The sequence below is a fragment of the Canis lupus genome, chromosome 15 (assembly GCF_003254725.2).
Source record: "Canis lupus dingo isolate Sandy chromosome 15, ASM325472v2, whole genome shotgun sequence".
Taxonomy (NCBI): Eukaryota; Metazoa; Chordata; class Mammalia; order Carnivora; family Canidae; genus Canis; species Canis lupus.
This window is the reverse complement of record NC_064257.1, coordinates 49125678-49152259: the sequence shown is the minus strand read 5'-3', so window position 1 is coordinate 49152259 and position 26582 is coordinate 49125678. Positions and strand designations below refer to the sequence as shown.

The 26582-nt window shown below is 41.8% G+C and overlaps 2 protein-coding genes and 2 non-coding genes across 5 annotated transcripts in view; 1 reads left to right on the top strand and 3 right to left on the bottom strand.

Annotated features, from left to right (window-relative positions):
* The window catches only part of SH3D19 (SH3 domain containing 19), a 180053-nt gene extending 174099 nt beyond the window's left edge, over positions 1-5954 (top strand). Inside the window, exons 22-23 of one of the 2 annotated variants that reach the window (XR_003133125.3) lie at positions 522-643; positions 5802-5954. The gene's annotated coding sequence lies outside the window, so the exon portion shown is untranslated. Of the gene's footprint in view, positions 1-521; positions 4891-5801 lie in introns of those variants that run through there. The other variant, XM_025439141.3, reaches the window with a different exon arrangement.
* Positions 5955-11132: 5178 nt separating this feature from the next.
* RPS3A (ribosomal protein S3A) lies at positions 11133-15542 on the bottom strand. The gene is made up of 6 exons (XM_025439150.3): positions 15353-15542; positions 14447-14550; positions 13905-14092; positions 12384-12592; positions 11692-11801; positions 11133-11508 (listed from the first exon to the last, which is right to left on the bottom strand). Exons 1-6 carry the CDS (start codon positions 15412-15414, stop codon positions 11387-11389), a joined length of 795 nt encoding a protein of 264 aa, XP_025294935.1. The 5' UTR covers positions 15415-15542; the 3' UTR covers positions 11133-11386.
* Positions 12012-12081, bottom strand: LOC112654925 (small nucleolar RNA SNORD73). The gene has a single exon (XR_003133471.1). It is a non-coding gene; the product is annotated as a small nucleolar RNA SNORD73 (small nucleolar RNA).
* Positions 13277-13349, bottom strand: LOC112654924 (small nucleolar RNA SNORD73). Its single transcript, XR_003133470.1, has one exon. It is a non-coding gene; the product is annotated as a small nucleolar RNA SNORD73 (small nucleolar RNA).
* Positions 15543-26582: the final 11040 nt, after the last annotated feature.

Below are 26582 nucleotides of genomic sequence, written 5' to 3'. Positions count from 1 at the left end.
GCGTCCAAGCTTTCTCAAACTAGAATCTTGGGATCCTTTTTCTTTAGTAGGTTGAAACAAGGGAAGTCATTTAATACATCATTCTCATCCTTTTGAAAAACTTAAAGTAGATTTTTAAAAGATGTCCTTGTTTATGTGAGGGACAGGTAATGTAATGTATCTGTCATTGTGCTTCTGGAAATCATAGGTTTTACATATAGCCTGAAACATTCATAGTGAAAAACAATCAGTGTATTTATCAAGATTTATTGTTAGAACTAACATTTGAAAAAAAACAAAATATTTTCCTATGGTATCTGTTACACATCAGTACTCTTAATAATTTTTTTATTTATTCAGTTTCTTAACTGAGTAAGTCATTGTTATAGTCATTAGTGGTTTATCCCTTTTAATTAGTGCCAGATGCATGTGGCCCATATGATTCATAATTCAATGCCATTTTGAACACTTAATAGTGAATTTTTTCAAACTAATAGGAAATCATTTCTAACCTATGCCTTTTTACTTCACTGTAATTATAGTGGAGGAAAAAATACAAAGCCTAAGTCAGAACAACAGCACCATCTACGGGCCTCTCTCCTAATTGCAAGCTCATCCTGTTAAATGACGGAAGGGTCTGCAGACCAGAACTCAACCTGCACAGGTTAAATGATTTATTTCCCTAAGGTCATACAGGGACGGCGGAGCAAAACATAGCTGGCTCTACTGATTCCCAATTGAGTACCTTTTTCCATTTGTGATGCTAAAGTGAAACATTTCTGTTCAGCAATTAAACAAGTAGATTTGATCTGATTTATTGTTCTGTAAACATAACTTCTCAGGTATAATACTTGTGGTTAGAATGAATTGCAGAGAATTAAAGTCTTAAATTTCTCTCTCTTCAAGAAAAAAATTCCTGCTTAGTTTCTCAGTTTTGTGTAGGCAATTTGTATTTTGATTGATTACCTAGAAACTCAAACATGAACTGATCTATTGATGGGGATTCCTTTTTGCTTAATAGGGAATTTATGAATGCTTGAAACATTAGGTCATGAAAAAGTATGTCTGTAGGGCTGTGTTCTTGGTTGGAGCAAAAAATTCCTAACTCTAGGTTTTCATACACATATAGTGCAAAACACTGGGTTTTTGTTTTGTTTTGTTTTTTAGTATTTTGGAGTCTAATAGATTAACTCAGGCAATGTTAAGGTAATAAATTTATATTTCAGAGTCTGGGATATATCCCGAACTTTTTTTTAAAAAGAAACTATATGTAAGCCCTGGGTTATTTATTTTTCTTCAAATACTGTAAATTGGGCAATAACTCAATGAAGTATTTTTCAGGAGAAGTATCGATTCTAATTCATAATTTAGAAAGGAAAATCATCTATTAATTATCTGTCCTCTTTTAACAGAAATCAACTGAGACTCTTAATACCAAAATACCCATATTTAGTTCTTCTTTACAATTAAAATTAAAAGGACAGCGACATTTATTTCTTCAATCATATCTAAGTTTTTTTATTCAATAGAGCACTGACTCAGAGGACCACGGAGGCCCACCACATTGTTTCCCAATCCCAGGTAGCCTATGACTGAAGAGCAGAGTTGTTAATTCCAAACAGCATCAGAGCATGTAACTAAGCGTTCAATGCAGTACTCTAGGATTGCTTTGTACAGATTCAGTTCTAGACCACTGCAATAAAATGAATATCACAATAAAGCAAGTCAGATGAATATTTTGGTTTCCCAGTACAAATAGAAGTTCTGTGTACACTATACCGTAGGCTATCAAGTGTGCAGTAGCATCATGTCTAGGAAAAAAAAATTTACATACCTTAACTTTAAAATACTTTATTGCCAAAAAATGCTAACCATATCTGAGCTTTCGGCAAGTTGTAATCTTTTTGCTGACAGAGGGTGCGGCCTCGATGTTGATGGCTGTTGACTGACCAGGAAGGTGATGCTAAGGGCTGGGGTGGCTGTGGCAGTTTCTTAAAATAGGACAACAGTGAAGTGTGCCACACTAATTGACTCTTCCTTTCATGAACAATTTCTCTGTAATGTGATGCCAATTAATAGCATTTTATCCACAGTAGAACTTCTTTCAAAATTGGAGCCAGTCCTCAAACCCTGCTGCTGCTTTATCAACTAAATTTACAGAATATTGTAAATTCTTTGTTGTCATTTCAACAGTCTTCACAATATCCTCATCAGGGGTGGATTTCATCTCTAGAAATCACTTTCTTTGCTCATGAGAAGCAACTTCTCATCCCTCTAAGTTTTACCATGAGATCACAGCAATTCATTCTCTTGCTTTTCCCACCACATCTGCGGTGACTTCCTCCACTGAAGTCTTGAACTCCTCAAAGTCATCCTTCAAGATTGGAATCAACTTCTTCCAAACTCCTGTTCATGTTGATATTCTGACATCTTCTCATGAATCATAACTGTTCTTAATGGCATCTAGAATGGTGGATCCTTTCAGAAGATTTTCAATTTACTTTGACCAGATCCAATAGAGGAATAAGCTATCTATGGCAGTTGTAGCCTTATGAAATATATTTCTTAAATAAAAACACTCAAAAGTTGAAATTATTCCTTGATCCATGGGCCACAGAATGGACGTTGTGATAGCAGGCATGAAAAACGTTGACGTCCACCTCCATCAGAGTTTTTGGGTGACCAGATGCATTGTCAGTGAGCAGTCATATTTCAAAAGGAATCTTCTTCTCTGAGCAGTAGGGCTCAACAGTGAGCTTAAAATGTTCAATAAACCATGTTGTAAACAGATGAGTTGTCTTCCAGGCTTCATTGTCCCACTAATAGAGCACAACCAGAGTAGATTTACCAGAACTTGTAAGGGCCTAGGATTTGAGGAATGATAAATGAACACTGGCTTCAATTTAAAGTCACCTGCTGCATTAGCTCCCAACAAGAGTCAGCCTGTCCTTTTAAGTTCTGAAGCCAGACATTGACTTCTCTCTAGCTATGAAAGTCCTAGGTGGTTGGTGTCTTCTTCCAACATACACTTTTTTTCATCTACATTGAAAATCTTTTGTTCAGTAAAGTGTAGCTACTTTAATGAATTATCTTAGCTGGATCTTCCGGATAACTTGCTGCAACTTCTCCATCGGCACTTGGTGTTTCACCTTGCGCTTTGATGTTATAAAGATGGCTTTTTACCTTAACCCTCATGAACTAGCTTCTGCTAGCTCCAGACTTGTCTTCTGAAGCTCCCTCGCCTCTCTCAGCCATCATAGAATTGAAGAAGTTCAGGCCTTCTCTGGATTAGGCTTTGGCATAAGGGAATATTGCAGATGGTTTGAGCTTCTATCCAGACACTCAAACTTCTCTGTGTCACCAGTAAGGCTGTTTCACTTTCTTACCATTCATGTGTTTACTGGAGTAGCACCTTCCCTTTTCTTCAAGAACTTACCTTTGAATTCACAATTTGGCTAACTTTCATGCAAGAGGCTTAGCTTTTGGCCCATCTCAGCTTTCTACATGCCTCCTTCACTAAACATAATCATTTCTAGCTTTTGGATTAAAGTGAGAGAGATGCAACTCTTCCTTTCACTTGAGCACTTAGAGGCCATTGTAGGATTATTAATTGGCCTAATTTCAACATTATTGGTCTCGGGGAAACAATGATAATAATATCAAAGATCGCTGATCACAGATAGCATTATAAACATAATAATGAAAAAGTTTGAAATATTGCAAGAATTACCAAAATGTGGCACAGAGACACACACTGAGCAAATACTATTGGAAAAATGGCACTGATAGGCTTACTTGATGCAGGGTTGCCACAGACCTTCAATTTGTAAAAACAACAAAAAAAACCAAAAAGAGTTTCTGCATAGTGCAATGGAATGCAATAAAATGAGTTATGCCTGTACCGAGGAGACTGTGGTGTCTTCTCTTTAGACATATGAAATGTCAAAGCTATTAAATAAATACACAGTGATGAAAAAATTATCCAATCTGTTTATATATACAGAGCACTCTAGGGGAAAATAAATGTTAGTGAGCAGAGGCCTGCATCATTGCTGGTGGTCAGAGGGGTTTGGCTGGACTATGAGAAGGCTCGTTGTCCATTACCATGAGAGAGTTTGGGGCAAGGTGCAAGAGCAACAGATTATAGAGCACTAAAGCACCATGCCTCTAGAAGGCTAACTACTCAGTGGGAGGATTGCCCCTATGCAAGTGTGTCAGGGCCGTTCCCACTAGATAGAGATGGATGGCTGCTAAAGCACATTGTATTTGATGGACATAAGGAGGGACTACTTGATAAAGAGAAGAAAGGCAAATGATAAGGTCAAAGAAACTGAGTACCCCTGGAAAGATGAAACTCAGAATTACTCTCACAAATAGGGCTGCCAGGCAGACCTCAATACTGATGATCCCTACAAGCCAGCAGCCAAGTCACTCAAGCTGGTGCCCAACTGCAGAAAGTAAGGTTTTCTTCTTTAGGATTTGGTAATAAGGACCACTGGCATCAGACCATAGATGGCAATAATAACCATAACCACTGGAATGTTGGACAGTACAATCAGATCTAGCCATGTGATTTCCTGGGGGTGGTGCCCAAGCCACCATGCAGAGCCATACATGGAGCCAAAGTCCTGAATACCATGGCAGCCAAGAAGCCCACGACAGAGAGGTATGTTTAGATTTGGTTCCAGACCTAAGTAGGTAGGAAGGAGTAAGTTCATAGTGTGGGAGGCATATCCCAGAATGGGACAGACACTAAAATGCCACATGTCCATGACCTAGTTGGTTAGATCCATTTTTTAAAAAAATTAGAGCATAATTTGCATAAAATGTATAGATATTAAGTATATAATTCTGTGAGTTTTGACAATTCTGTATACTCATAAGTATCAATAAATACATAGAACATTTCCATCACCATCGAAATTTTCTCATGCCTCTTTCCAGTCAGTCATCACATCCCACCCTCCTCCTCCACCTCCTTCCCCCAGCAATCACTGTTCTGATTTCCATCACCAAAGATTCATTTTGCCTGCTCTAGATTATCATAAAAATGAAATAACATAGTTAAATTGTTATGGAGTGAAATAGACACATTTAATTTTCTTAAAAAGCTGCCTGTTTGGGGCACCTGGGTCGTTGGTTAAGTGGCCAACTCTTGATTTCAACTCAGGTCATGATCTCAGGGTCTGGGATTGAGCCCTGCTCAGCAGGGAGTCTGTTTGAGATTCTCTCTCCCCTGCCCCTCCCTCCACTCATGCTCACTCACTCGCTCGCTAAAATAAATCTTAAAATTAAGAAACTGCTTGTTTTCCAAAGTGTACTATTTTACAGTCCATTAATGATATTTAAGAGTTCTAGTTACTGCACTCCTTAACCAGCATTTGGTTTGTCCTTTTTTTGTTTTTGTTGAAGATTTTTTTATTTATTTTGAGAGAGTGAAAGAGCAAGAAAGAGAGCATGCAAGCAGGGGGAAAGAGCAGAGGGAGAGGGAGAAGCAGACTTCCTGATGAGCAGAGAGCCAGACATGGGGCTCAAACCCAGGACCCTGACATCATGACTGAGCCAAAAGGCAGATGTTTAACTAACTGAACTGCTGAGCCACCCAGGCGTCCCCTGCAATAATTTCTTAACCTTGACTTCATGAGTGGTCTTAGCAAGTGGAAGCTCACTACACTTGCTTTCACACTTGCATTGCCTATCAGTGTTATATCCAATAGAGGATTAATCAATTAAATTGGCGTGACTAGATATTTAATACTATTAAATTATTATTGAAATTTAGAAGTATATTAATAGGATTGTGGTTATGTTTTCTTTTTAAGGAATCATTTACATTTAATATCTAAAATTTGCTTCAGAATAATTGAGGAGAACGTGTCCAGAGCTGTGCGGTGTTTTGACGTTTTACCCAACTTACAAGCTGAAAAGTTGGCCTGTCACAGTCTCAGGGATGCTGGCAAAAGACATGAGACTCCTGGGTCAGAAATTAAAGGACTGTTACTCACAGCAAACCAACAGCCGAAGCCTCATGTTCATTTGTTCCAGTTCCCGGGCTCCTCAGATCCCACAGACGTAACGCAAAGGGCCCATGATCCAGGGGGCTGGGTTACAGAAGAGGAGCACTGAGGCTTAGCTCTTGTGTACTAAGCGGAAACAAGCCTGCTCCTTGTCCAGGGGGAGACATCACATCACCCCTCAAGATTGCTCACAGGGATGCAAACCAAACCTGAGAAACGGCCCCGTAAAGAGCAGACAGAGAACTGTATTCTTAGCGTACTCCCCGAGGGCACGCAGGGACACGCGGGCTCTGTGGCAGGTGCCTCCCAAATCACTGCTCAGTGCGACACGCGTCCTTGGCCAGATTGGACTTTTTACACGAATGTGTTCCACTAACCACTCTGATTAATTAAGAGCTTAGAATCGCACAGCATGTGTAACTACGACTATTATCCGTAAGACTTGAAGGAACAGACGAAGCCAGCGTGTGGTACTGACCTCATTCTCTCCAGGATTCCACACTTAGCCAGCTGTGTAGGAAGCCCTAGAGGGTAGCAGTAGCTCTTCTTTGAGGCAGCCACGATGCGGTCCAAGGCCAGGCCATTATTCATTATGAACCGTGCAAGTGAGCTTCAGCTGACCCGCTGATCTTTGGTGTCATTGGCAATAATTAGAGGGGCAGTAGATGGGCGAAAAAGCAACCCTTGCCCCTGGTGGGGAGTCATCTCATGACTCATTTTTTTCCCATCCAAAAATATGACCAAAAGGACAGAAGTCCCTTCACTTCAGAATTTGTTAAACCTGATTCGAATCATCATCACATTGGTTTAAGTCACATGGACAGTGTCACCAAATAGTTGCAGCTCCACTTGCCATTTTTGCCATGTGATCAGACTGAATGAAGGTTGTGTTAATCTTTGAGTTTGTGCACGTTTGCATCTGGGAGCTACCGTTGATGGCATCAGGTGTAGCAGAATAGTTCAGAACCAACTATGTCTAGATGAGGTTTCTTGTTTTCATAGCACATGGACACATGACAAACCCAGCAGCAGGTCAGACTGTTCGCTGCAACTGCCACATGATTTAGGTAACAGTTTTGGGTTTTGTTTTTGTTTTTTTTAAGTATTTATTTATTCATGAGGGACACAGAGAGACAGAGAGAGAGGCTCCCTGCAGGGAGCCTGATGTGGGACTCAGTCCTGGGACCCCAGGGTCACACCCTGAGCTGAAGGCCGACGCTCAACCGCTGAGCCACCCAGGCGTCCCTAAGTAACAGTTTTGGATTAAGGTTAGCCATTCTCATCTGGGAGCAAGTTCTCCCAGGGGACATTTGGCAACCCCCAAAGACCCTTTTGTCACAGCTAGGGAAAAGGTGCTACTGGCAGCTAGTGGGTAGAGGTCAGTGGTACTGCTAAACACCCCACAATGCACAGAACAGCCCCTTGCAACATTGAGTTATCCGGCCTAAAATACTAATAGTGCCACGACAGAATGACCTAGGTAACAAAGAGTACCTTAATCGCTGCCCCTCCCTCCCTCCTAGGGCCTGTTTTCTCCTTCGGTGCTGGGGAAAGATACTTATAATTCCATCTTTTCTCCAGTCATCCCCACTCTCACGCAGACCTTTTGTCCTGATTATCACCCAGGAGGCAGCACAGAGGAGACGATGCTTTCCTCAGGATTGCCATATTCTGTAACCCCAACTACCTTACTCAGGTATGTAGGACAGGTAAAGGTGAGGGTGGTGGAATCAGAAACCTGTTCTCAATTCTCAACAGTGCTAGATATTTGTGGGTAGTAGAAAGCCATGAAATATCCATCAGATACTCTTTGCTACTCTTGGTTTTCCAGACCAAGAACATGGCACATATGATATTAGATTCAAGGGCTACAGTTGTTTGGTCAGTTGATCAGATTGGACCAGCAACATCATAACCTAAAAATGTGTCAACAGTGCTGAGACACCATCAGTCGCTCTGAGCAGTGGTAATGTAGGCAGTCTATCAGTCTGTGCCTTCATTTACCTCGAAACAAATGAGCCAACTTTTGGCAGGAGGCACAAGTCTGGCATACACCAAGAAAGAGTTTATTTACTGTGTGCACAGCCCCAACAGTGAACGTGTGGCCAGGTGGAGGGGGGCAGTCTGGGTGGTGCAGGCTTGATCAGTAGTTTGATTCTACCAGCTCATGTCAGAGCTGGACTTTAAATGCATTTATTTACATGCATTTATTTTTTATCTGCCTGAACAAGTCTTTCAAGTGGCAAACCAGATGGCTGGGCCACGGGCAAAGTCAGCAAAGGGGACTGTTTATCAAGGGAGGAATTGGCAGATCTGAGAACCGCCTGGAGTTCAGCCCACTGAGCAGTGACCACACTCACTTCAGTTCTGCACAGCATAAAGAATACCATCAGCTTTCAACTTAGCTGAGCCACCAGTGATTGAGATGGTGTATTTAGGGGATCTCTATGAAGTGAGAGCCCTGATGAGCCAGCAGCTGTGCTTCAGGCCATGGGGTGGGAGGCATGGTTTCCCAAGTAACTATTAGTGCTTCATGCAAAATGAAGATGGTAAAGCTGCTGCGATTTTTACTTGACCAGGAAGGCCCATTTACTGAGACCTATGCTGTCTCCAATACCCAAAGCATCCAAGAGTTGGGAAACATCCCTATTGGGTAATAAAAACCAGTCAAGGCCTATGAGACTGAGGGTTCGGACTATCCAGCTAATGGGATATCTATATAGTGAAAATACTGGCCATCAAAGGGTTGAGGCCCCTGTGTTATAATCCTGGCCCACCTGCTGGTAGGGAATGGCAGGGGAGCCTGTCCTATTAACTTTTCTAGAAGTAGCAGTGCTCTGAATGGGATAGATCTCAGGCTTAGCAGCGGGATATGTAGTAGTACACTAGACTGACCCAGAGGCACAGGCACGCACGCGCACACACACACAATTTATTTAGAAAATACTTAATTTCATTGCAAGTTCTGCCCAAACTCTACCAGTTAATTTGAATGCTGTTTCCATATTTATAGCAGGTGTCAATAAGCTTTATCTGTAAAGGGCCAATGTGCAAATTTAAGGATACTGTGTAGGCATGAGGAGCAGAAACAATATCTCCACAAAATTTTTATTAACGAAGTCGAAACTGTAACAGTTGAGCAATTTTTCTTTAATAATACGTCTTTCTTTTGGAGTCGAGGATGACATCTCCTTTAATTAGTGTTCAAGTCAGCAGTCCCCATCATCAACTGCAAATGTTCACCTATTAGCGCTGATTTGTAATGAGATTTTATGTATCGCATCTTTGAAGGGGTCTTTTCAGATGGGTGATGCAAAACAGGGAGTCGTTATGTCACTGCAGTTTGCACTGTACCGCATCTTCCTGTGAAGTGGCCAGTGTGGTCTGTCACGTTAGTACACGCTTCCAAATGAGTAGTACTACTCAGATGTACACATTCAAGAAGCAAAAGCCAATTTAAAAAAACAAAAAGCAAAAGCCAGCTTTCAGATCAAGTGTTAGTTTTGCTGCCCGATCCGATCATGCCCTAACACAAAGGTCTTCGGTGACCAGTAACCAATTTTTGAACATTCCTGGATCCCTGGTAACAGTTGTTTTCTAAGACCAAAGTAAAACTGTTCCAATTAATAGATAAAAGCCACATGTATTCTATGTATTAAGTTTGTAAGATACTTAATACGGGAAACAGGAAACAATTACCCTTTACAGTAGCTTCCACTGGATGGATGTTACCCACCTTCAAGTTGGCTTAGAAGAGAACTTGAGTAAACCCACCATCAAACAGGCCAAACCATTTTCAAATGAACCTTTGTTAAGAGCTGGGTTGCCTGGGTGGCTCAGCAGTTGAGTGTCTGCCTTCGGCTCAGGGCATAATCCTGGTCCTGGAATCCGGTCCCACATCAGGATCCCTGTGAGGAGCCTGCTTCTCCCTCTGCCTAGGTCTCTGCCTCTCTCGAATAAATAAAATCTTAAAAAAAAAAAAAAAAAGATAAAAGAGCTGTGCCAAGCCCTGTGCAGATGTAGCAGATTGGAGCTTGGCTACTGATTTTATCTAAATGATGTCCAGCACAAAGATGAAACATTTAACCCAATTCATGGCACCTATCCCTCAATGAGGCCTCTTTAGACCCAACTTCCATCCACCCTGGAAAATCCCTGTCATTTGAGATCCAAATGTACAATTGTTTTATTGAAAACATTTGCTTCACTATGGGATATTATTAGTAGGGAATATTATTCATTCCTTTAATTCAACAAACACTGAACTTCTAGGCACTGGAGATATAGCAATCCTCGTACAATATTCTAGGGATACTTTTTAAAATTTTTTATTGAAAAAGCAGATTGAGGTGAAGGGCAGACAGGGAGAAGCAGACTTCCTGCTGAGCAGGGGGGCCCAATGCCAGGGGACTCCAGGATCATGACCTGAGTGGAAGGTACCCCACACTTCATGGAGTATTCTAGTAAATACAAGTGAAAACTATAGAAAAATAATGGGAATTAGGAATGCTGGAGGACAGGGTACAATTTTTAATAGGCCAAGCCGATCATTAGGATCTACTGAGACTTCGATACAGGAACAAGCACAGTGGCATTTAAGGGACAGTATTCCATGAGCAGAGAAAACAAGCCTTAGAACATACCTAGCCCACCCAGAATAGTAAGGACAACCTGGCTAGAAACATTAGGGGTACAGTAATAGGTCAGAGGCAAGATCACCTGGGCCACTCAGTCAAGGCCCATGTAATCTTGCTTCTGACCTCTTATTACCTTAAGGTGGTACCTAAGGGAACCAGGTAGGCAGCTAACAGTCCAGGTGGTAATAACAGCGGCTTGCTCCAAAGTGATCTCAATGAGGACGCCTGGGTGCCTCAGTGGTTGTGTCTGCCTTTGGCTCAGGTGGTGATCCTCGGGTCGTGGGGATTGACTCCCACATCAGGCTCCCTGCGGGGAACCTGCTTCTCCCTCTGCCTCTTTCATGAATAAATAAATAAAATCTTTAAAAAACACCGCTTATAAAAAAACAAAACAAAACAAAAAACACCGCTTATTGCCCAAAGGGGGGGGGGGGTTATAGATCTACTTGTTCTATTTTAACAAGCCTTCCAGATGGTTTAAGAACCAGCTGAAAACATACACGTTAAAAAAGTTTCCTTTTATTAACCATCTAGAACACTTCCATCCAGATCACTACAGCTTAAAATAGATCACTACCCTTTTGCAGCTATTTAGTAGCCAAGAGCAATGGATAAGATCCATACAATAGTTCTGAAAAGTTCACACGGTCAGTTCAAAACATCTGCTTCACCGAGCCTGATTATTTAAAAAGAATGATAAGAAATTAAACATCACAAATATGTTTTTATTGGTCACCATTAAATGTCTGAATTTTAAACAGATTCTTGGACTGGTGGTTCATATCCATCAGCTCGTTCAACTTTAGCACCGGTCTCATCCCCCGTAGCTTTTCCAGAACTACTACCTTCACCATGAAGCTCCATGAGTTTTCCCACTAAAAGAAAAAAAAAAAAAAAGTTATAGCACACCGCTGTCTTAAAACAATGCCCTTCAATACCATAAAGTGACAGAAAAGCCATCATCTGCCCCCCTCCCCCCAAAAAGAAAAAAAAACCCTCAAATGTATCTGGCCACATTCTGCCCACCCCCCCCACCCCGCCCCTGATTTTTCACTTACATTCAAACTTGGGCTTCTTCAGCATTTTTACTTTTCTAACAAAAACATCATGGAGTGGATAAATAGACTGACAAGCTTTTTCTATATCTTTTCCGATGCTGTCTGGAATCCTGTAAACCAGTAATGACAGAAAAGGATAAACTTATAAATATATCAATACCTGCCTTATTTAATCCACTCAAATCTTCACATTAGACAATCTTTTATTGCACTTTTACAGCTGGAGGTTAAATGATCTGAATTACACAGCTAGTTAGTAGGAGAGTAAGCATTTGAGCTTTCTGCCTTTTCTATTCCACCCTCTTAGCCAACTGCATGGGAACATCAGAAAAATGTTAAGTTTTATCAGTGGTTGTCATCTGGGACCGAAACATTTTGTCATCATCTATTCCCATACATTATTCATGGTGGCAAGTTTTGCCTATTCAGTATATTTTCTAATTAAGACAAAATCATTTCCTATGCTTCAAGTCTCACAAGCAGTCTGCCTTCAGACTGCTTCAATCAAATAAAGAAACCAAATCCCATTTACTGAGCACTTAACATGCTTTCATTTCAAGAGATAAACCTAACAGTCTCACAGACAAGATTTAAACACAGGTCGGACTTCCACCTTGTTTCATACGCTTTCCTTCAGCTCAGGGATAATCAGAGATTCAGAGTTATGTGGTAGGAGGAAAAGAAACACTTACAGTTTATTGACCACTTCTTTCAAGTCATTTGTTTGCACCTCTCGGGTCATGATTTCCATCATCTTTTTCCGAATTTGGCGGACCTGTTGGTGCTGAGCGTAAGAGGTCTTCCGAATCTGATTATTGCGTTTTTTAGTAAAACCAACACAAAATAGACGAAGCAAATAACCATCGGTAGTCTTTACATCAACATGAGCTTCAATCATGGTCTAGTGGGAAAAAAAGATATTGTCAGATATACCAGGTTTTAATGTTATCAATTTATAGCCCTCGAATTCTAATACAAAAAAAGCTAGAAAAAGTACTCATCATACAATATAAAGTATAATATAAACTACATGCCTAATTCACAGTACCTCCTTGAAGTGAACTTAGCAACAATTACTCCAAATCTTACTATCTTTCATATCTAATCAAATACAGTCCCTTCAACTCTTCTCTAGGTAATACTTCTATCCCCATCTCAACAGCACCCAGCCCCAGATTTTACACGCCAGCCTTTAATAGCCTATCCTTCCCACCCATCAACTGTATGACTCTATGTGAGAAACACGGTTAAGAGACTCTACATCACTTACTCCTTTTTAAAAAATGTCTGAATAGGTGAAATATCGCTCTAACACTAAATGCACTATTTTTAAATGTCCTTCATGCTCCAAACTAAAGCCTGATGACGAGTAAATAATCATTTTCACAGCTAAAATGTAATAAAAAATCCGCAACTACTTATATTATTGCCTAAAGTCAAAAAATTACTACTCTTAGGTAGCAACAAAAACTGAAATACCTCTGTATTTTGAAAATTGTATACTTCAGTTTAAAAAATGAGTAGTACGCTTACAGCAAAAGGACCTTAAAATATTTCCAGAAATTCAACCATAAAAATCTTAGGGAATGTCAGAAGTAAATGTAGCGGTATAATCAATATGTATCATTTGGGACCGAAACATTTTGTCATCACTCATTCCCATATACATGACATCCCCATCCCCAAACCGAATGGTTTAGCCAGACACATCTGAACCAATGTCATTATTTCCTAGGACAATGCTTTCTAAAGGCTTTGTGTCAAGCTTTACTTAAGCATGTTTACCTGGCTCTTATTTCATCTTCATAACTCTAAGAGGTGATACCCACCATTTTAGATAAAGGCATCAAGGGGCTTATTAGCAAGCTGTAAGTTACTTGCCAAAGAGAACACAACTGGGAAATGGAGCCAAGATTCCAACCTCACACCAGGAGCTCTGCCACTCTAACTCTGAAAACCCAACTTTAAAACTTACAAGAAAATAGACAAGTAAATAAACAAGTCTTAAACTCCACTTAAATGGGAGGATCATGGCTTGCTTACTCCTTTACTCAATTTCAAGAGTGCCAATCCCAGAGTCAGCACTCAGTAAAAGCAAACATCAAGGATTTAAAATGCAATGCGCTTCAAACACACATGCTCCTTTCTTGTCGTAACAGGCCATCCCTGGCCACTCACGCCAAAGCACCATCCCAAGGAACTTTTGTTCTCACCTGCCATTTTTTGACCATGGAGCACATTTTGTCACGGGTAAGATCCATGCCATGAAAATTAGTCAGGCAGTTTTTGCCCTGCACATCCTCAGTGATTAGCTTGAATTTCCTAAATGCAACTTCATCATTCTGCAGATCAGCAAGGCTAACTTCAAAAACCCGACCCTTGAGACCATCAGACGCAATTTCTATAAAACAAGAATTGTCTTATTAACAGTAAGAACCACACAAAGCCAAGCCAACAAAGAACATTTATGCTAAAGTTGAACTTAGAAAGTTAATGGTAAGTTATCAAGACCCTAACTTTTGTTAATCAAATCCACCTGGACACTGACGGACAGTGCTCACTAGAAACTAAGAGCCTTTGCACATTTTCTTAGTACATCTAAGGCCCCACCTTTCCTCTACAAGTGTTTTTACCAGACATTAAGCATCACAGTAGCCAAAGCTGCAACCAAGAGGTATTTTCTTAATTCTTCCACCACAGAACCACCAGTAGACCTTGATTTATGAAAAATACAAAACAAGAATAAAATACTCACTGGTTCCTTGAGTTCTTGTGACTAGTGTTTTTCCAATATTTCTTATATTGAACATAGCTGGCGCTTTCACATCATACCAATCTTTCTTAGAAAATGGATCAACCCTGTATTCACAAAACACTTATGTGAGTTTTATCGTAGATCACGTTATTCTTACTGAACTTTTAAAACTTTCCTCATTCTAAAAAAAAATTAAAAAACAAAGTAAAACTTTCCTCATTCTAATGATTTTGAAGAGCTAACTGGCACGTTAGCAACCGGACCCTGGGAAGAACCTGCTCCTCCCAGTGACGTGAGGGACGCGTGAGCGAACCCAGCTCTTGCCCACGATGCCCGCTTCACTGTCCCACCCGGACGCTCCGAACGCACACAACTCCGCGCCGCGTCGGCTCTGGGACTACACAAGCAGCACGGCCTCCGAAGAACACGCACGTCTCTTGAACTTCACTGGGGCAGCAAACGCGTACTGGTAACCCAGGCTCTTCAGGGACCCACCCGAGCTCATTAGGATCTCCAAGGGTCCCACCCAGCCCAGGGAGACGACGGGGTGCGAGGTCCTGGGTGGACGAGAGGGACCTCCTCAACCCCAGCCTCGGGAGCAGTACCACGGTTGCTCGTGACGTCTGCAAAGCCCGGGAGCCCACAATACGGAGCGCGCCGTCCCCGTGCAGCGTCGAGTTTAGCTCAGAAGAGACGCGCACAAGACCCAGAGGGCCAAAGACCAGAAGGCGGCCCGCGCCGGCGCAGCACCGTCCCGTCAGGGCGCCGTGCCGGGCTTGCCAACCCTGCACGGCCCTCACAATCCATCGGGCATCCTCGCCATCCGGCCCCCGCTGCCGTCTAGAACCCGCCCGCCGAGCCCAGCGTAGCCGCAGAAGGCTGGGCGCCAGGAGAGGAGCCACTTACACTTTCTTCTTGGCTCCCTTTTTGCCGCCTTTCGTAAGGCGCTTGTTCTTGCCGACCGCCATGGCGCTGCTGCGGGAGCCAAAAGGGCGGAAGTGCAACTCACGCGAGAACTTAGGCGTCCTGGGAGAGGCGTGCCATCTACGTGACCTTCGATCTTGCGTTTTTCCGGCGTCAAGAATATCGCGACAACAGAAACAGGAACTGCGACGGTAGCTGCCACAGCGCCCTCACGTGTGTGGAGACCGCGCGGCGCGGACGGCCGTCCGGGGGCCTGGCGGGGCGGGGCTGCGCGGCCTCTGCCGCGGGCTCCGCGTGCGTTGGTTTCCGCGGCTCTGACGCCCGGAAGGAGGTTTCCGTGGCGGGCGGCCGCCCCTCCGCGTTATGGGCAGCGAACTTAGCGATTCACCTGTTTCTTGTGGAGAGTGTGGGGTTTGGAGTCGGGCAGCAGGTCCAGTTTCAAATGCCAGCCCCAGTATTTAGCCCCGTGACTTGTCTGTGCTTCAGTTTCCTCGTATTTAAAAAGGAGATTGTAATATAATCTATACCTGCCTCATCAGGTGACTAGTAGGATCAAGTAAGTATGACTTTAGAGATGCTAGTGTGTGCACGTTGACAGGACCGCTGGCTGGTGGGGAACGTGCCCTTGTGAGCGTCCGGTCACGCGCGCGCTTTTCCAGACGCTTATACGTTGATGCAAGTTAATGTGATGGTTTCCTCGAGGGACTAGGAGTCCACTGTCCCAGATATTTTAATTTTTCAAGAAAAGCTGGAAATCGCCAAATTTTTCATTTTTTGCAGGTGATGCAAAAAAAAAAAAAAAAAAAGGTTTTTGATTGTAGGGCTTTAGCAGAACACACCCTGATCAGATGTGGCTCATAAACGCCCAGTGGTGCAGCCCCTGGAAAGGGCCATACCCTGGCCCATCCCCGCGTGGTACCCAGTCACGGCCCTGGAGTTCTGGTCTAAACTGCCCCCCTGGCGAGAGCCCCGCACCAGCCAGAAACCGGGTCCCACTCAAGGCCCCACAGACCTTTAAATCCTGTGATCCCTTTCAGTCCTCCTACACGCTCCAAGGGTCCCACCCAGCCCAAGGAGACGAAGGGATGCGAGGTCTCCTACCCTCTACTCTCCCACCATCTCAAATACTCTTCCTAAATCTCCAATCCTGTTCTGAAACCTTTCAGTTATCTTAATCTAAGGTGCCTGCAGCATAAAGTCATTATTTTATTTTTTTAAAGATTTATTTATTTATTTATTTATTTATTTATTTATTTATTTATTTATTTATTTATTTATTCATAGACACATGAGGGAGAGAGGCAGGCTCCATGCAGGGAGCCCGATATGGGACTCGATCTTGGGTCTCCAGGATCACACCCCAGGCCACAGGCGGCGCCAAGCTGCTGCGCCACCAGGGCTACCCCAAAAGTCATTATTTTAAAACAATACGAATATACTTTACTGAATTGTGCACTTAAGAATGGTAAAGAGATAAATTTTATGATTTGATTTTTTGGGGGGGTTCTTAAAGTTGTATTTATTCGAGAGAAAGAGCATGGGTGGGGGTGGGGGGAAGGATAAGCAGACTCCACACGGAGCAAGGAGCTGGACAGGGGCTCAGTCCCGAGACCCGGAGATCCTCATGCTTTGGTTTTTTGTTTGTTTTTCACCACAATTTAACAAAATCAAAATCCATTGCCAAGCCAATAAAAACTCTTATGTGTCCCTGCTCATCCCCTTTCATCATCACCATGCCTTGGCCTTTACCAGGTCCCCCAACTCCTATAGAAAATTCCCTATCCCGGGGAATCCCCTACCCTAGTCTGCCTTCAATTTGGGTCATGGTCCCAGGGTCCTGGGATTGAGCCCTGCATCCCCAAAGAGCAGGGAGCCTGCTTCTCCCTCTCCCTCTGCCTGCCATCCCCCCTGCTTGTGCTCTCTCTCTCTCTCTCAAAGAAATAAATAAAATCTTTTAAAAACAATAATAAAATGAAATTCCCTACCTTGGGGGCGCCTGGGTGGCTCAGTCGGTTAAGGGTCTGCCTTTGGCTGAGGTCATGATCCCAGGGTCTGGGATAGGGGCTTCCTGCTGAACAAGCAAGGAGTTGGCTTCTCTCTCTGACCCCCCCCCCCCCACCAAGCTCTCCCTCTTTCTTTCTCTCTCGAATAAAATCTTCAAAATAAATAAAATTCCCAACCCTAAACAGTTTTCTCTTCCCTTCATTCCTTTTCTCTCAGCAGCAAGCAAAACCTGTGCATTTTCAAGACTTTTCAGCCTCATTTCTTCTTTCAGTAAGAGATTGAGTCCCCAGACAAACAGGCTTTCCCTCAGACCTGCTCCCGGAAGACCGAGCACTACTTAACTTCTTAGTAACTATGGATTAAATGTGTTCCTTTCTCACGGTGAGCAGAAAGGACAGTGCAGTCATTTTCTTATTTGTACTCCCTTCTCTTAGCACATCATAGGCTCTCAAAATATTTGTTAAACAAATAAGAGGTAGATGACATCAATGGTGTTCCCAGTCTTCTGGACTTTGTGGATCAATCCAGATTTTCAAAATAATTCTGGAACCAATAGAACTGCAATTTTTAAATGTTGCCAAGCTATAAAAAAGAAAACTGCCATTTATTATCTGCATCACTTCAATTTTAGATTATATTTTGACCCCAAAATAAAAAAAAAGAACAAACATATCCTCTAAAAAGTCCATTCTTTTAAATAAATAAATCAACTTTATGCAAACCTCTTATTTTTTATTTTTTGCAAACCTCTTTAGACCATATTTTTTTTGTCTCACTGCAGTGGCGAAAACGTGACCAGTGGAAATCAGCGAGTCCGTCTAAATATAATATTGAGTCTAACAAACTCTCTTTATTAATTCTATATTTGTGACCTTGACGAAGTTTACTCCAAGGTGGCAGTTCACTACTTAAAACCTTCCCAGTGGAAAATGTTATAGATGTCCAGGCCACCTACTCCAGAATAAAAATCAAACTTGTCAAAAAAAAAAAAAAAAATCAAACTTGTCTTCTTCCTGGCCTGATTCCTCTCTCTGCCTGAGAGTGAAAAAGCCACAAAGGAGGCATTAATGAAGTCAGCTGCTTCTACTTTCTTCTAGCAACACCGCACCTGAGGGATTTGTCAGAGATATGTATTTGAATCCTCTGTTTTGTAATAAGAGCTTTTTTAAAAAAAATTATATTCCTTGACACTGTTACATTAAATGGTGCAATTATCAGTTTTAATTATATTGAATGAAAGCACAGAGCATGTAAAATCAGGTTATTGGGTCTCAACCATTTGAGAATTTCGTAATTCATATAGAGTAAACTGGAACAAATGTCAGGCTATATCAAACCCAGTAAAATGTCAAATTGTTTCATTGATTTTTCTTTTCATCTGTGACTAATCTCTTAAATTGATCTAGTGATTTTTAACTTTTGATTACTGTGTCTTTTGCTTCGAAAAGGTTAGTTTAGTTCTTTTTCAATTTATGTCACTTTGTCGTTTCCTATTCTTTGAAGGCATCTTCAATATAGATTTAAAACAGTAAGCATAATTGTTTTATAGTCACGTATGGTAATTCCAGTATCTGAAGTCTCTGTCAGTCTGGGGTTTTTTGTCTATGTTTGTGCTGGCGCCCCGAGTAGAGTCTAGTTTCATTGAGTTTCTAGTTATCTTTGTGTACTGATCATTGCATTTGAAAACTAATATTTGTGGGAATAATTTGAGGCCTACAATGAAGATATTCCCTTTTAGATATGATATGTATATCCTTCTGCCAGAGTCCTGCAGGCGTTTAACCCAGCATTTTTGGTCTTACGCTTCCTGGGCAATGCAGGAGGTTCAAACCCAGCTATTATTCCTTGTAGGTGTCCTACTCTAGATTCAGCTTTTCCTGGTGTAACCCTTTGAGATCACAGTTTGCTGAGAGGAGGATCTCCTGTTAGACTCACACCTTCTGTGGACTCTGGGATTGGATTTATGTCCTGTCACTCACACGGCTATCCAAGTAAGTGTTCCAGTTATCTGGAACCAAGAAAGACAAAAGTTGTTAGGTGTTTATCTTGTTTATTCTTCCCCTCTCTCCTGTTCTGGACAAGCAATTCCTTACTAAAAAGAATACATTTTATTTTTAAGATTTTATTTTTAAGTAATCTCTATACCCAATGTGAGGTTTGAACTTAAAACCCCAAGATCAGGAGTTTCATGCTCTCCTGACTGAGCCAGCCCAGTGCCCCAAGAATAGCATTTTAAGTAGAATTTTGGTTTGGAAGCTTGGGGAACAGTAAGTCATTTATTTAACTGATGTTTAGAAATTTCTTCCATAAATGGAGAAATTTGAGGAAATCTTGCTTTGTTATCTTAAATTTTTAAATTATGCATTCTTTTCTTATCCTGATAAAATAATTGCAAATTTATGTCTTTTTACTGATGACATTATCATAAATGCTTAAATGATATTACTAAATCCTAACCAGATTGCAGTGAAACTAGTGCTCTGGGCAGCCCCGGTGGCTCAGAGGTTTAGCACCACCTTCGGCCAGGGGCGTGATCCTTGAGACCTGGGATCGAGTCCCACATCGAGTCCCACATCGGGCTCCCTGCATGGAGCCTGCTTCTCCCTCTGCCTGTGTCTCTGCCTCTTTCTCTCTCTCTGTGTCTCTCATCAATCAATAAATAAAATCTTAAAAAAAAAAAAGAAACTAGTGCTCTCACTCACACTTGTTGGCATTTTACAAAGATAAGCCGTCTGAAAAGTAATTTGTTGATGTGATTCAAAAACCATTGGTGTCCTGCGAATATATAAGGAAATAGTTCAAAATTGCGAAAAGCCTGTATGTGTAAAGATATTATCCAGTCGTAATCATAAAATTAGAAGATGAGAAATAATCTAAATGTTTTAAAATAAGGAAATGAAAGGGACAACTGAGTGGTGCAGTTGGTTAAGCCTTCTGACTCTTGATTTTGGCTCAGGTCCTGATCTCAGGTCATAAGATGAGCCCCTTATTGAGCCCAACGTCAGGTTCCAAGCTTAGCCCAGAGTCTGCTTAAGACTCTCTGCCTCGGGCAGCTTAAAAAGGGAATTTTATGGTATGAGAGTCATATCTGAAAAAGCTGCTAAAAATTTTAAAACATAATTTCTAAAGTGAATATTTTGTATGAAATATCCCAGTGTTTGAGCTTTTACAAATATTTAATTTGCCAATCCTGTAGCCTAATAATTAAATATCATTCTATCTTTGAACCTCCCAGCTCTCTTCCCCCTGCTACCAACACAGCTGTCCTCTTTCTCATGGAGACCTTCATTCTCTATAATACATCTGTGATACTGTGATTTATAATAAGAAATACATATGTTGAGCACTTGGGTGGCTCGGTGGTTGAGCATCTGCCTTCAGTTCAGGTCATGATCCCAGGGTCCTGGGATCGAGTCCTGCATCAGGCTCCCTGCGGGGAGCCTGCTTCTCCCTCTGCCTGTGTGTCTCTCTGTGTCTCTCATGAGTATATAAATAAAAATCTTTTTTTTTAAGAGAAATACATTTATTTCCATTTTTTCTGGGTTGCTAGTATAGAGTTCCAAAAACCCTTGGGATTTCCTAAGTAATGAGGTCAGTAAAGGTCTCTTGTTAAGAGTGAGTTTTGGATGCACTTAAGGATGGGGACTGGTTGCCAGAAGGACCAACCCTGTAGTTACAGAGTTGGTATTTTCCATCCCACCCCCCTGACATCCCTTTAGGAGTTGGGCTAGAGATTGAATTCAATCACCAGTGGTCAGTGATCCATCATACCTATGTAACGAAGCCTCTTTAAAAACCCAAGGTGGCAAGGGGGTGCCTGGGTGACTCAGTCAGCTAAGCCTCTGACTCTTGGTTTCAACTTGGATCATGATGTCAGGGTGCTGGTCAAGCTCCACATTCAGCGGAGAGTGGGGAGTTTGCTTCTCTGCCTCTCTCTGCCCTTACCCCTGCTCGCATGTGAACACTTTCTCTCTTTCTCTCTAAAATAAATAAATGAATCTTTTAAAAAAATAAAAATAAAAACCCAAGATGGCAGGGTTCAGAGAGCTTTTGTGTTGGGAACACATGGAGATGTGGGGAGACTGGTGTGTTTGGAGAGAGCATGGAACTTTTTTGCATCCTTTTCCCATACCCAGCCCTATGCATCTCCTCCACCTGGATGTTCCTGAGTTCTATCCTTTTATAATAAATCAGTAATCCAAATATAAGTAAAGTTAACTTACTAATTTAGTAAAGTAAGTCACATGTTTCTCAGAGTTCTGTGAGCCACTCTAGCAAATTTACCCAAGGAGGGGGTCGCTGGGACCTCAGATGCATAGCCAGTCAGAAACAGGTGATAACCTGGATTCATGACTGGTGTCTGAAGGGGGGGTGGCAGTCTCAAAGGACAGCACCTCACCTGTGGAACTTGATGCCATCTATGGGTAGGTAGAGTCAGAATTGAGTTCAACTGTAGCACATCCAGCTGGTATCAGAATTGCTTGTCGGTGTGGGAATGACCCCCACCAAGGGGTTCCAGGATCATTTTACATCGTTTTCTCCCTGTCTGTGAACATTTCCTGATATCATTTGCTTTTCCTCTCAGCTACAGCCCATAGTTGCTCATCTGAGCAACAAACCTTCTCACCAAAACTCTATACTTTTGGGCAGCCCAGGTGGCTCAGCAGTTTAGCGCCACCTTCCGCCCTGGGCGTGATCCTGGAGACCCGTGTCGAGCTCCCTGCATGGGGCCTGCTTCTCCCTCTGCCTCTTTCTCTGCCAATCTCTCTCTCTCTCTCTCTCTCTCTCTGTCACTTATGAGTAAATAAATAAAATCTAAAAAAAATATATCTATACTTTTTTGTAGCCTTATCCTTGTCTGACCCTGCTCAGAAAACTCTAAGTCTGGTTCAGTACACAATCTACCAACTTTGTGATTTTTATAGGTTCCAGTTTTTTCACTCCTCCCTGTATTGACCTTGTTCAGTCCTTCCTACACTGACTCTGGCCTTGATCATGTGACTTGCTTTGGTCAAGGGACATTATTATCAACTAGGACTCAAGCAATGGCTTAACAAATGCTGGCATTGAGGCACCTGGATGGTTCAGTCGGTTAAGTGTTCCACTCCAGTTTTCAGCTCCGGTCACATGATCTCAAGATTGTAAAACGGAGTTCTCTCTGAGCATAAAGCCAGATTAGGATTCTAGATTCTCTCTCTTCCTCTCCATCTGCCCCACTACCCTGCTTGCTTCTGCTCTCTCAATCCTTCTAAAAAAAAAAAAAAAAAAGGCTGGCACATTGAGAGAATTTGTTTTACAGCAAAAACTAACATGCATTTTCTCTAACCTTACATTTACCCTTACCTTTGAGACTGGAACTGTTAGAAATTAATGGTACCACATTTCACCTGGGTTCTTGTGATCCTTGTCAGTCCTTTTACCTGTCAGCTACCTTCCCCTGCCTTTCAATGTCTGACCTTTTCAGTACCTACCATGATCTTCCCATCCCCAATTCGGTCCAATCTTCTGTCATTTTTAGAATATAAGTTTGTTGCCTGCTTGAGATAATGTGGAGCTTGCAGGCTACAGTAGGGACTCTGGATGTTTTTCTGTGTAGGCTGAAAAGCCATTGAGATTTTTGAGCGGTGGAGTGACACTCCAGCTACTGTGTGGAAAATACAATGTAACAGAGCAAGAATGGAGTTAAGAAGTTAAAAAAGATGATGGTAGCTTGGTTTAGGGAGAGAGAAGAGAAAGTGCAGAGGGTGGAGAGTGGTGGAAACAGGATGCCATTCATAGAGATAGCATGTATGTGACATCCTCTAAAGCAGTAAAGTGCAGTTGCCCTGGGTAGAGAGAAACCTTGAAAATTCTGGTTATTTTTTGAAGATAAGAACCAACAGAATTTGCTGATGAGTTGTGTGGAAAGAAAAAGAAGAATCAAGGATAATCACATTGTATAATAATTTTTTTTTTTTACATTGGTGCTTACATATCCTACTCCCTCTGAGCAAAAGGCAGACTCTGTTCTAAATATCTTTCTTTGTATACTAGTCTTGAATGAATGAATGAATGAATGACCCAATTTAAGGATGAATCCTGACTAGGAGGTTTACGTTAGAGCAGATTAACTATTTTCTTTGAGAAGATAGCTTTCTCCTTCCTTTTCTGTTTACAAAATGAAAATATTGTATAATAATGAGCTCTGATTGTATTCTAGATAGGATTATTAAAATGTACCCTATACTAGTGCTTCCCCAAATACAGTCATCAGAATGATTACCAGTCAACAAACTATTGTCAGTTGGCAGTGAGATAAGGAGTTTTGACATAATGAAGTCAATTGTGTCACTAAACACCTACTCAGCTGGCTTTTTTTTTTTTTTTCAATAAAACTTTGTCTATTAAGGAAGTAGTGTGCTGATTTGCATTCTGGCTTAAGCTCCTTATCTTGTTGCCAGCTGGCACCTTTTGTTACACTACAACAGAGGATCAACTGAATTTTCTGAACGCTATAGAATATTTTCTTGGACATGCCAAAGGCCTGGTAAAGTATTTAAAAGTCCCAGGATAATCTCCAGATTTATATAAAGGGATGATGTATTTGAAAACGAGAAAATTGTTTTTGAAAGGACTACAACGTTTAAAGGCAGCAAGATGTAGTGGAAAGAACATGGATTTTATGTTTAAACCTGGTTTCGAATCATTGCTCTGTCACCTGCCATGTGACTTTATATTGTCTTTGTTTTGTCACAGCTAAGTGGAAATAATACCTACCTCCCTGAAGTTACGCAAGGTTTAAATAACACAATACGCATTGGGAGCCTAGCACAGGGGCGCATGTAGGAGGCACTCAGTAACTATTAGCCGTTTCTCTCCTTCCAAAACAAATATCAGCTGCCCAGTCACACTCTTGTCAACACCTCTCTATCCTTAACCTTGTTAAATTTCAAGTGTGTTCTTGTTGGAGTCATTTCCCTTGCTCACATGGTTTGCGTGGTTTGTTGTGAAGGCACATATGAGGTAGGAAGATGTTCCAGGAAGCGGAGAAAGAGAACAGAGAAGGAAAATTGAGATTAAATCTGTACATGAGGGGATCCCTGGGTGGCTCAGTGGCTTACCACCTGCCTTTGACCCAGGGCGTGATCCTGGAGTCCCAGGATCGAGTCCCACGTCGGGCTCCCAGCATGGAGCCTGCTTCTCCCTCCTCCTGTGTCTCTGCCTCTTTCTCTCTCTCTGTCTATCATAAATAAATAAATAAATAAATAAATAAATAAATAAATAAATAAATAAATCTAAATAAAGAAATAAATCTGTACATGATGGTATTAATGTCATTACAAAAATACCATGGTACAATCAAACTAGATTCCTTACTACCATCGCTATTACTAAGAACGACATCCAGAGGGCACTCTTTTTTTTTTGATACCCATATAACCATTATTGTTGCTATATATAAATGCCTGATACAAAGTAAATACTCAAGAAAAGTTTTTCCTTTTTTTTTCTCATTCCTCTCACTGTCTTACGCCAAAAGGGGAATTATTTCCAATAGCCATTCATTAGCAATACATTTACAACAATAGGAATTATAGAGGAGTGCCTAGCTGGCTCAGTCAGTAGAACATGTGACTCTTGATCTTGGGGTTTTTAGTTCAAGCCCCACATTGGACATAGAACTTACTTTTAAAAAAAATGTGTAGAGGTTCCTGGATGGCTCAGTTGGTTAAGTGTCTGCCTTCCACTCATGTCATAATCTCTGGATTGTGAGATCAAGCCCTGGGGCAGGCTCCCCGCTTAGTGTGGTGTCTGCTTCTCCCTTTCCCTCTATGCCCTGCTCATGCTGTCTCTCTTTCTCAAAAAAATAAATAATTTAAAAATTGTATAGATTGCATTTTTTTCCTTAACTGGCTAATCACAAAGTTCAGCTTTCGATTAAAATGTGGAGCACTGTGGGGTGCCTGGCTGGCTCAGTTGGAAAAGCATGCGACTCTTGTTCTCAGGGTTGTGAGTTCGAGCCCCACATTGGGGTATAGAGATTACTAAAATAAAATAAAATAAAATAATAATAAAACATGGAACACTGTAATGAATGCGTGAATGGTGCTACAAAAATAAAAGACTTAGAAAAAGGAAGCACCAGAAAGAATGTTGAATGTGCTGATTTTGATTAGAAGGAAATGAGTAGGGATCCCTGGGTGGCGCAGTGGTTTGGCGCCTGCCTTTGGCCCAGGGCGCGATCCTGGAGACCTGGGATCGAATCCCACATCGGGCTCCCGGTGCATGGAGCCTGCTTCTCCCTCTGCCTGTGTCTCTGCCTCTCTCTCTGTCTCTCTCTCTGTGACTATCATAAAAAAAAAAAAAAGAAGGAAATGAGTAGAAAAATGGAAATGTTGATAAGCAAATTCATGACCACAACATAGATCCAAATTACTACATGAATCACCTCCATCTGCCAGTTACGGGATAAATCAGTGGTCTGGGGAAAAAAGGATCTTGGTTCTAGAGAGAATTAAATCTGGGCCTAGGTGGAAATATTCTAACAACAGAGAATAGTGACCTCAAGGGTCAGAAATAGAGAAAGGTGCTGTTGACAAAATGGGGAGTAAATAAAGGATGATTTTTTAAAAAATATATTTATTTATTCACTAGAGACACAGAGAGAGAGAGGCAGGGACACAGGCAGAGGGAGAAGCAGGCTCCATGCAGGAGAAGCCCGATGTGAAACTTGATCCCGGGACTCCAGGATCCCGCCCTGGGCTGAAGGCAGGCGCTAAACTGCTGAGCCACGCAGGGATCCCATAAAGGATGATTTTAAAGAAAATTCATCCCTTTACTCATTTGAGTGTTTATTCACTCTCTAGTGGCAGGTCCAGTGAAATCAGGGGAGAAACTGGATCTGTCCTCAAAAATTGTAGTATGCTGTTGTGGTCAAATAATGTAGGCCTGGCTGCTTGCACGGTACCTAATCTGTGAATTCTACTCAGTGACGCCTTCAGATGGCACAATAAAATGGCAATATGCATGGCTTTTTTAAAAAAATTTTTTACCTATTTATTCATGAGAGACAGAGAGGCAGAGGGAGAAGCAGGCTCCGTGAGGGGAGCCTAATGCGGGACTAGATCCAAGGACCCCAGGATCATGACCTGAGCCAAAGGCAGACTCTGCTCAACCACTGAGCCACCCACATCAAAGCGCATGTTACCAGAAAATCCATGTATAGTCC

Bases quoted from the DNA above. Each gene is read 5' to 3' on its own strand.
- RPS3A (XM_025439150.3), bottom strand. From the start codon at position 15,414: ATGGCGGTCGGCAAGAACAAGCGCCTTACGAAAGGCGGCAAAAAGGGA. The intron at 14,093-14,446 runs GTGAGTATTTTA...CTTGTTTTATAG, and splicing joins CACAAGAACTCAAGGAACCA to AAATTGCGTCTGATGGTCTC. The intron at 12,593-13,904 runs GTGAGAACAAAA...TTTTCCCACTAG, and splicing joins CCATGGTCAAAAAATGGCAG to ACCATGATTGAAGCTCATGT.